This window comes from Austrofundulus limnaeus, unplaced genomic scaffold (assembly GCF_001266775.1).
Source record: "Austrofundulus limnaeus strain Quisiro unplaced genomic scaffold, Austrofundulus_limnaeus-1.0 Scaffold449, whole genome shotgun sequence".
Taxonomy (NCBI): domain Eukaryota; kingdom Metazoa; phylum Chordata; class Actinopteri; order Cyprinodontiformes; family Rivulidae; genus Austrofundulus; species Austrofundulus limnaeus.
In genome coordinates this window covers 170,612-181,786 of record NW_013952851.1, presented here as the reverse complement: position 1 = coordinate 181,786, position 11,175 = coordinate 170,612, and the positions used below count along the sequence as shown (strand labels likewise).

Genomic DNA, 11,175 nt, shown 5'->3' with positions numbered 1-11,175 from the left:
TCCACTAGTTTTGATTTCATGGCCACTAGTTTTGATCTCATGACCACTAGTTTTGATCTCATGGCCACTAGTTAATATCTCATGTCCACTAGTTTTGATTTCATGGCCACTAGTTTTGATCTCATGACCACTAGTTAATATCTCATGTCCACTAGTTTTTATCTCGTGGCCACTGGTTTCTGTTTTGTGGACATTAGTTAATATCTTGTGGCCACTACATAATATCTCATGGCCACTAGTTTTGATTTCATGGCCACTAGTTTTGATCTCATGACCACTAGTTAATATCTCATGGCCACTAGTTTTGATTTCATGGCCACTAGTTTTGATCTCACGGCCACTAGTTAATATCTCGTGGCCACTAGTTTCTGTTTCGTGGACATTAGTTAATATCTTGTGGCCACACATATCTCATGTCCACTAGTTAATATCTCATGGCCACTAGTTTTGAGCTCATGGATATGCATTACTTATCTTGTGGCCATGAGATAATACTGTATGAGCATGTATTATTTATTTGTTTATCTAAAGTCACCTGACAGTCACTGTACAAACCTCTGCAGTTTCATGGCAGATGTTCTCAGTTTGGTGCCGTGTTTTTAGCTACTGATGTGTCTTTGTTAGGACCCTCGTGTTGAAGGACCCTTTAAAGTTCCTTCTGGCAACATTTTGACTCTGAATGTCAAACTCCCTGTTCCCTCCATCCTCCTCATCCATGTTTGTGCCCTTCCCAAAGCTGCACCAGACCAGGTCAGTAGCATGTTTCCAGTTAATACATTTCTCTGTCATTATGTGACTGAACACATGCATTTCAGCCTGGAAACCAGAGTGTTTTCAGTATAAAGTATTTATACACAAGTTAGGATGTGCTGTTCTGTTTTACTATAGTTTCTATTTTGTTTAGGTCAACGGGTTACGCTTCATCAGCATCACCAGAGGACAAGTCCTTATTGTCTGGTCTGATCACTGTGTTGATTCAAGGTGCATATTCCTAATCAAGAATTTAATTTGTTCAGTGAAAGTTCAGATAACATTAAGAAGTGTACTTTTGTTGTTGTACACTGCAGATGCATCAAGACATTTGAAGTAGAGCTTTCTGCTGATCAAAAGGAGTTTAGAAGAATTAATCCAGAGGACACTATTTTTACTTCTTATGTTTATTCACCAGGTAACAAACTCCTCAATGATATGATGAAAAATGAATAAATTGTTGTATTGGACCCTCGGTCACGGAGCTGATCTCCTATATTTCCTGTTTTGTCTTGCAGTAGACCAGGAGGTCGGGGGTCTGTACAGAGTCAGAGCTGTGGACTACTGGGGGAGACCTGGGCTATACTCTCTGCCTGAGAGGTTTTCAGAGCAACAGTCGGCGTAATGCAGTTATTTTGTACACATCAGTCAGCTGGTTGTGCTCTGTGACTCTCACTGCAAGGTTTACTTGGGATTGGCTGAGCCTCATCCAATCCTAAACCATGTTCTGACTGAAATACAGGAAATGAGTAAAAATTGTAATTTTAACAATTTTATTTCTGAAGTTCAGTCTGTGTTCAGCAGAGGGTAGTTAATCATATGTGTATATATGTTTATATATTTATTGTTTTTAATTTAGTTTTAATATTGACATGTACAGCACTTTGCGTCTGTAAAAGGGCTTTACAAATAAAGTTGGATTATAATGAATTCTCTTCAGTCTGTCCAGCAGTGTACTGTATATAAATGAGTATGTTGTGTTTTTGCGCCCTCTGCTAGAGAAAAACTGAAGTACAGAGAATATCCTTATTTCTTTTCAGTCTGTGTTAAATGTCCAGCAAATGGTGCTTAATTATATATTTTGTTTTAAATTTGTTCCATTCTTCATGCTCTGTTGTAGCATTTTTCTTTAGTTATGATAATGTGCTCTACTCCATGGTACATATAACAAACATCCAGCAAGGTGGATCAACTGAACTTTAAATAAGTTTGCACAGAAAATATAAGTACTTGCTCGTTTTCTTCACCCTCAAAGCTTCAGTAGCATTTAACATTTCAAAACAAGTCAAGGACACTCATTAACTACCAATGAAGATGGTGCACTCATACATTAAATTGCAAAATATTTTAAGATAGCTTTTCTACAGTTCTGCACAGTAAACCCATTTAATTATAAGGTTTTAAGATTAGAGCAAATAATGGGAAAGCGTGTGATTTATTTGAACTGACATCTCAAACCAAGATCAGGAGTTCACTAATAATTGGGGAGAAGGCTGCAGATACCAGAGAACCTGACAAAGATTCATCAAAAGATCCTGATCCAGTTTGACCTCAATTTAACCATAGCTACAGGTCTCTCATAAATTAGATTAACCGTCTAAATAAAAGTAAATACCCCGAGGACCTAATTTTCACATGAGCTCATCCACTCACCTTTTGAGAAATAAGCAAATAAAATTTTGACGTTACAATTTTGTCACATTTATCTTGTGACACGAAAGTCCACCTTACTGAGAAATGCACGAGTCATCATCAAGTTGTTTCTGTTTGCCTCCCTATTGGAACAATTTATAATAGCACTCAGTTCATCTTTGGTAAATGAGTTTAAGTAACTTGTGTAAATAATTGCAACAATTCTAAAACTAAATGGGAAAAATTTACACAACCAGCCTTGTGTTGGGTCCAAAGTGAAAATGATCAAAGAATTTCATTTTTAATCTTTTAGCATTTTAATTATTTTGAACTCTAGAAAAGTGACATCTGTTTAGGATAAGTCAAACCTGACGTGGCTTTCTGAGTGTGGACCGTAAATGTCACATGTTGATACAAACAAGGACTACAGGGATCAGAGGTTTCTGTATTTATCATATTGCTTCATTATAAACATCAGCTTTAGAAGTTCTGAGTACATTTGTTGTTGTACAGAAGTTTTTTTTATTATACTGAGTTTAACAAAATTACTTTTAACAATCCAGAGGGGTGTTGGATCGGTCTTGACAGTGAGCACTTCCACAAAACAGGAGTGTCTGACTTTGTCATTATTACTCCGGAGAAAGGAGGGCGAGGTTGGTCATTTCACAGGAACAAGGAGATCTTCATAACCATTTATTTCAAAATGGTTTCATTTTCTGTGAAAGCAGAATGGATAAAAGAGACATGTCACAACTGCTGGACTGCATTAGTTTTAGATGCTGAAAAAAGTCTGATGTGACTGAGTATGAAGATGATACCTTCTGCTAGCTTCTTAGCAATGAGCTCCTGCTCCGCAAGGGCCTTTTTCTCCTCCTCGATCCTCCTTTCCTCAGCCCCGATGGGTTTCAGGTAAGCTGAGAAAATCAAAAGGTTTTGTTTTAAAGTGAAACTAAAATTTTATAATAAAAAAAGAAAGAAAAACAGACTTATCCAGCTGGACTTCTGAATCACACCTGAGTTTAACTTATAAATAGGGCTGCCACAAACGATTATTTTCATAATCGATTAATCACCGATTATTTTTTTGATTAGTCGACTAATCGAATCATACGTTAATTGAATATAAAACTTAGAGCTTATCACGTCAGAATGCAGCTGCTATTACATAACCATCGTTAGATTTTAGCTATATGCTAACTAAAAATAATTGCTGTTGAAGACAAGTTCTGCTCTGAAGATATTACACAGGTTTCTCTTTCATTTTCTTTAAATGATCCCACACTTTTGAGCTCAGTTGTCAGGTAGCCATGATACCAGAGCCTGTCTGTATAATGTCTTGTGATGTCCACGGCCTACCCCAGTTACCACTACTGTGCATGTGTGTCAAGGACAGAAAGGCAGATGTGGCAGTGGAAGGTGTCAAAGCAGTTTGGAGAGAAAAACAAAGTAAWGAACAAAAAAAAAGAGAAAACGATTAATCGATTATTAAATTAGTCATCGATTATTTTAGTAATCGATTAGTCGTCGATTAATCGTGGCAGCCCTACTTGTAAACTGATTATTTTAAAAAGCTTCACCCAGTACGTTTTGTTCATCTAATCTAAGACTACTTCATCCTCTACATCAAATAAATAAATCTTGTCAGGTTTTGGGATCAATCTGTCAGTTCACATCAATTTAAGAAATACTTTTGACCTAACCTGTCCTGATTTTTCCCCAAATCTAAGTAAATACATTCTTTGGGTTAATGTCACTCGTACATAAGGAATGGTATGTGTATCTAGATTGTATAAATAACTTACCGTATCTCATTTTTCCATAGATGATGCCAGCAATTAAAGCTGAATACCTGGCTGTCTGTAAATAATTAAAGAAACAAATTAAAGAAAAATAAAATCTCAAGTGAATTGATTCTATCTGCGATACATAAAACGACCAGCAGGATCACAAATTATTTTTTAAAACTAGTTAAATTATAGGTACACTAATATAGAGGAGTTACATTTAAACTTGACATGACATAAAACAATGAGCAAATCGCGGAAGTTTATTCTGATAATTTAGTTTATAACAAATTAGCACCGCGCTGTTCACTTAATCACTGACTGACTGGTGCTCGGTCACACGGTGAACACAAACATTGACACTGATTGCACTACATTTGCAGATGACATATTAGCCACGCAGTTTTAACTGATTACTTTGCCAGACATGAGTATCGGTAATGTTGTTACAACTCGGTCCTTGCAAGTGAAAATATCCCGTAGCTAACAGTTAGCAGGTTAGCTTGCTCTAATTCACCGCTAAAAATACCTTTTTTTCAGTCGTTCAACAATAAAACATAAATAACTCTTTTATAATAACTCTGTGAACACAAACCTTAATCAAAGGCGACACTGCGACAGGAGGAGCCATATTTTATATGAGGCCAGTGATTAGCAACAGAGGTCACTTTAGCACAGCAGAGAGACTGAAGGGACGTTTCTTCTTCGTGGGTTTGTTTACGGCCCGCTGAAGTGTTGAGCTGCTGCCCTCCTCTGGAGGAATATGGATCTGCACGTGAGTGTGCTGTAATTTCTTCAACGGTGTTCTGACATCTTTTTCTTCATATTTATGCAGATACCTTCTTTAAAAGTTGGGGGAATTGAAATATTAGAGAAGAAATGTTCAAACTTGCACATAAGGAAGGTTATTTTTAGTTCGAGTTTAGCGTCACCCAGAGGAAAGTTTTTTCTGGAATGCAGTTTGTGAATATATGTTGGAAAATGTCTCACTTTCAATATTGTATTGCAAATAAAATAAGAGAGCTTAATTTCAAAATTTTACACAATGTTTTCCCATGTAACAAAAAGTTTTGTCAAGCTGAATCAGAGACTATTGCATTTATTTTGCAATTGTTCTCACTCTTCTGGGTTTTGGAGGGACATGGAGAAATTTGTCAAGGACAAAACTAAACACACTATTCAAATAAGGCCTAAAGATGTTATATTCAGGTTTGAATGTATTGAAAAACGTTTGAGCTTCATAATTAATCTAATGATCTTCTTAGGGGAATTTCATATACAGCACATAAGGCAAGGTCCTCTAGATCTCTCCCAAACTTCAATGCTTTCTTAGACTTAGATTCATGTAAATACTTTAAGTTTAACAAAAATAGGAAGGCAGAATCCACTTTGTTGCATCTTCAAAGTTTGTGTTTGATTGACCCTAAAAGACAAGAATTAGAGAGTACCTTAATTTGCTACATGTTTTTGTAGTTTGTCATTTGTTTCACGTATGTCAGTTTTCTTTTATTTGTAATTGTAACAAAGAAGACAAATAAAGCTTTGGGGGAAAATATTTTTCTTCATATTAGTTTAACATTTCATGACTGCTTGTATTGTAATGCTCAGACTTTAATTTGTTTACTATGGAGGACCAAACCTATCATTATTGGAAATAAATGTATAAATATATAACTGGCGTATTAAAATAAATTATAGGGTCAAAAAGAAGTTTGACAGATAAATTATTGNCACACACACACACACACACACACACACACACACACACACACACACACACACACACACACACACACACACACATCTTTTAAAAGAATGTGGAGAAAATGCGTTATGATCTGATGAATTTGAAGTTGATTTTAGCCACTGTTCCAAAAGACATGTTTGGTTCAGGAACAAGACGGTGGATCAGGAAAGAAGACCATCCCCACAGTGAAACATGGTGGTGGCTGCATCATACTGTGGAGTTGTTTTTCTTCAGCTGGAACTGGGGTTATTGTCAGGGTGAACGGTTCCTGTTTATTTTGGATTAAAGCCTTCGAAAACTGACAATGTAAAGGAATTTTCCTTTTCAAAAATATTGGTGACCCCAAGCGTGCACCTGGCTTCACCATAAAAATAAAAATAAAGACTTCAAACGTCATATATGGAATTTAAACCTGAACTGTGTGGTGACCTGAGGACGGCTGTGCACAGTGTGGTGTGTTGTGGTTCAATGACTCACTTGGGTCGAAAATAACTGCACAACGAGCACCTTTCAACCATACCCATTAGAATCATTGGGGGGATTATCATTTCCTAACCCCAGATTAGAAGGAAGATTCTACCACCTGCTCTGAGAGGGAGGGCAGTGATCTGTTAATGGGTTTATTTATGGTAAACAACCAGGCTCTGAGGTTAGAAAAAAAAAAACAGTTTAATAATATATTATTATAGTATTTAACCCTGTAAAACTGACAAGATACCATGACCAAATAGGTAAAAATATATGTTAAAAAAAACATCCTGATCTACTATCAGTTTCTACAAAGATGCACTTACAGCAGCCCACCACCATGCATGAGGTATGCTGGTGAAGTTTGTGTGCGGCATGTCGTGCTCCACGGTGAAGACCATGGCCGAGAAGGTAAAGATGCCCATGGCGATGAAGAGGAAGAGGCAGCCCACCTGCTGGTAGCACTGACGCAGGGTGAAACCAAACGCCCTCAGACCCACAGAGTGACGCGCCAGCTTCAAGATACGGAAGATCCGCATCAGCCTCATGATCCTCAACACTTGCCCCACCTTCCCCACCTGCCCCACCGCCTGCATGTCCACCTCGTGCTTCATGTAGTTTTCCTCGTTGTCGAAGAACTCCAGGATGGCCTGCAGGTACTGAGGCAGGATGGCGATCAGGTCCACGGTGTTGAGCACGCTCCTGCTGAAGGCCCGGAGGTCGGGCGTGGATATGAGACGCAGCATGTACTCCATGGTGAAGAAGGCGATGCAGATGGACTCCACGTATTCGCAGTACGTCTTGCCGCTCAGCTGACGTGTGTGCGTTCTGTACTGCATCTCCTCCACTGTGTTGAGGGTCATGGCCACCAGGGAGATCAGGACGAACAGACTGGAGGCCACGGCCATCAGTTTGGCCTTGACCGAGGAGAACGGCTTCTCCATCAGGTTCCAGATGGCTCGGCGCGCCTGGCCCATGAACATGTCGTGGAAAAGCTCCTCATTCTCCTCGATCTCCACCTCGGCCTCCAGCTCCCTCTGGATCTTCAGCTGCTCGTTCAGCTCGTCCTGCCTCTCCTCGAAGGAGATGCGGCAGCAGCGGTTCGTGTTCTTGATCCTCACGCCCCAGTAGTTGATCTCCTCCAGGAAGTTTCGAGGACACAGCTCGTCTCTGATGTACAGCACACCCGTCCTGTAGAAGTTGAAGATGCTGTGAAAGACCTCCGGGTCCCTGTCGAAGAAGTACTCGTTGTTGGTCACGATGTAGTCATCACACAGGTCCAGCTTCATGTTGTGGTCTGTATAGGTGGCCAGTCGTCCTATTCTGGTCTTGGGATACTTTGCTGCCATCTTGTAAGCTATCTGGTAGGACTTCCCCCCTACATTGATATTGATCACGTAGTTCTTGGCAGGTGAAATCTGTTTGGAAAAGACATACGGACCACCACCCTCATCTTCTTCATCTTCGTACTCAGAGTAGATGTCATAGATGTCTCTGCTCAGCTCCTGCATGGAGTTCCATGTCTTCACGCAGCTTTCCTTGGCCAGTGGGTAAACTGTCTCAGAAGGTCTTCGATTTGAATCTAAGTCTGTGACTTTGTAGTTGGGGAAAAGACTCTGCCTCCTGTTCATGAAGTTCCCCACCTTCTTGGCACTCCCCATGGTGACAGTCCGGAGACCAAACTGCAGACTGATGACTCTGCTGCCTAATACTGTCTTCACCTAAGAGTGGAGGACATGAGGCGTCCTGCTCATGTCCCCATTAATGTTGCTGACTGAGAGGATCCACATACTTACAGGATGTTTAAATACCATTATCCTCTGCTGAGCTGCCTGGCTGACATGACGCTAGTTGAGAAGCACATCCTGATGAATAATCATTAAGATGAGTCATGTAGTTTATGGTCTAAACTTGGTGAAGGTTGGGGTAAAACACAATAGACAACAATAACATGAAAACAGGTACATTCTGTCACAGACTGATATTTTGAAATCCCTGTGCAGTCTCTCAAACAATATTCCATGTCTTTGGTTACTTTTATATTCTCTGAACAAAACTCCAATACATTGGTACTATACAAAACATACAAACGAAGTGTGTTATACATACTTTTTAAATCACCTGCTCATTGTGTTGTAGGTTGTTTACTTTAATTTCTGAGGTGGTTTAAACATTTTAAGATAAAGGGGAACAAAGAAAGCTGGTGGGTCCAATAAGATAAGGGCTTTAAGTATTAGCTTACTTCACAGTTGGGTGCAGAGTTCTGTAGACATAAGATAAATCAAAACCTCAAAATGTTAAAAAGGATCGAACAGAAAGATTCACTAAAGCTCTGTGACATTTTGATGCCTTTAGAAAGTAATGGTTTAATTAGGAGGGATTTAACAAAAATCAGTTTTTATGTCACAAAATAATTCCATTGGATCCTCTTATTAGCCATCAGGAGGAGAATTTAGCATTAACTGGCAACAGGTCTGTAAGAGGACTGAAAAGAAGTAAAGATGAACAGAGGGTTAATCAGTCAGCACCACATGGTGATCTGAGTTAAACAACATTATCTAACTTACTATGTGGGGTCCAGAAGATAAGAAAACAATTGATACTAAACAATATTCCTAATATACAAAACCCATCTGGTGACATTAGTTTAAAAAATAATGTGTGGCCACGAGATAACTATTGCAGAGACAGTTGATTGTTGACATGGACAAGTTTGAATTAATTTCATTTTATTTTAATATAGGAATGAATTACAGTAACATACTTCAGTCTCTTGGATTTAGGCACAGAGTAATTCCTAACATGAGACATTTAATTCAGCTGCTCAAAATTATCTCATGGCCACACATTATACTGTATATTAAACTGTTTTTTTTACTTCTATCACCAGATGAACTCTGTACTGAAATGTTTTTAGCATAAAAAATGTACTCAGATTTATTATCTATGCTAGTCTAAACATGAAGGTTGATTAAAATATAATGAGTATTGAATTGTATATGTTTTCATTAATCTAATTCAGCCTCCACTTGTGAATCAGCTTCGTAGACCTTACTGTAAATTACAAGCAAAATAAAATAATTATATTCTCCATTTATGTGAATTCTATTAAAAAGGTCTGTTAGCATCTGTATGTTTTAATGTTTTTATTTCACAGAAATAACATCTGCTTTGAAGCGTTCACTTACTTATCCTCACAATGTATAGATTATATTCAGTAAAGTCCTGTCAAGGCATAGTGAAAATGTGAAGGTTTAACACCATCCTCTTTATGAAGCCCACTGTATACATTCAGTTTTATTCACAGCTGAAAAGCTTTTTAATACTTGAATTAAGTCAGAGTTGCTGCTTTTCTGGGTGGAGTTCCTCCCATGCATGCATGGGTTTTCTTCAGGTGTTCCGTTTTCCTCACACAGACCAAAAACATGCATTTTAGGTTAATTAGTAACTCTAAACTATCCCTAGGTGTGTGTGTGTGAGAGTGTGAATGGTTGTTTATCTCATTTGTCTTTATGCCACTGAGATGGATTTGTGACCTGTCCAGGGTGTACCCCACCCCTCACACAGACTGCTAGAGATAGACACCAGCTCCCCACAGCCTGGAAAGGAGAAGCAGGTAAAGAAAATTGTATGTTTTGATTATATATATATATATATATATATATATATATGTCTTTTTGTCAGATGCAAAAAAAGAAAGAAAGCTACAAGTAAACAAGCTTTTCTCAATTGAATCACTTAGTTTCATTTAGTTTTCTTTTACTCCTTGCTTATGCGCACCACTGCACCAGAACAAATTCCTACTGACAATGGCAAAAAAGTGTTTCTGATTCTGTTATATTTTTAACATATTTTAAATAATTTTATTATTTTGTCACATATGTTTTTATTAACTGTTGATTGTTTTGAAAGCTGTAGATTGTTGATATTTTAATACTTACACACAGACAGTGTTTAGTTTTACTTCTAACAGGCTGTTAAGACCATGAATATGTAAAAAAGCAAAAAAAAATCTAAATAATAATAATAATAAAGAAAATCCAGCATGTGTTCTCTTTGTCATTACATAAACAACATTAAAAAAATGTCTTGCAGCATCAAACGTCCACCTGAAGAAGGTTGGCTGTGATGAGGGGCAGTGAAGACATGATAAAGTTGATCTAAGACAAATTTAATGAACTGCATCCACTATAAAAAAAACTGAATAAATCACAGAAACAAGCAGCAGTCATTTTCATCTCTTCCCTGATCTCAGAGTTTAAACGCCTCTGGTGTTTTATTTTATTTTTTACAAACACATCTGAGGTTTACTGTTCATGTTTTCCCATCCTGGTGCCTCAAATAATAAGTTGGTAACATCACAAGCTTTCAAGCTAGAAAAAAAAGGTCAAAAAAATTGTTTACAACAATTCTATTGAGCTTTAACGTTCACACCGAACGCGTTTTGAGCGGCAGGAGCGGCCGATTCACATGCAAAGTCATGAGGACGCGCCTCTAGGGGTCGTGCGTCGTGTCACGTACGTTTTGGGCGGTGCGCAAGGAAGGCGGAAGGGGCGCAGAGCGTTTTCCGCGCATGCGGTGCTGCGGAAGCAGCCAAGTACACTTCGCTGCAGCATGCAGCTCGGGGCGGTGACAGACCTTTCCGTCGGTCCCATACCTTATATGGAAATGGGACTATTGCATTCCGGAAATGAAGGGGGCGCTAGTGACACTATTTTCTATCGAACACTATTATCTCTTATTTGCACCCATCCTTTTTCTCTTTTATGCAAGTTTGTTTGTTTGTTTGTTTGT

At 38.4% G+C, this 11,175-nt stretch overlaps 1 protein-coding gene, 1 long non-coding RNA gene and 1 pseudogene across 2 annotated transcripts in view; 1 reads left to right on the top strand and 2 right to left on the bottom strand.

Annotated features, from left to right (window-relative positions):
• Window positions 1–1,539, top strand: part of idua (alpha-L-iduronidase) — a gene marked incomplete in the record, with an annotated part of 12,715 nt that extends 11,176 nt beyond the window's left edge. Inside the window, 4 exon segments of the mRNA XM_014024951.1 lie at window positions 625–750; window positions 905–981; window positions 1,068–1,168; window positions 1,269–1,539. Of these exon segments, the coding sequence (XP_013880405.1) occupies window positions 625–750; window positions 905–981; window positions 1,068–1,168; window positions 1,269–1,375 (411 nt within the window).
• A 1,268-nt stretch (window positions 1,540–2,807) lies between these two features.
• Window positions 2,808–4,868, bottom strand: LOC106529501 (uncharacterized). Its single transcript, XR_001311643.1, has 4 exons — window positions 4,762–4,868; window positions 4,185–4,239; window positions 3,201–3,296; window positions 2,808–3,098 (listed from the first exon to the last, which is right to left on the bottom strand). It is a non-coding gene; the product is annotated as an uncharacterized LOC106529501 (long non-coding RNA).
• Window positions 4,869–5,903: 1,035 nt separating this feature from the next.
• On the bottom strand, window positions 5,904–9,471 carry LOC106529499 (potassium voltage-gated channel subfamily V member 2 pseudogene; annotated as a pseudogene).
• Window positions 9,472–11,175: the final 1,704 nt, after the last annotated feature.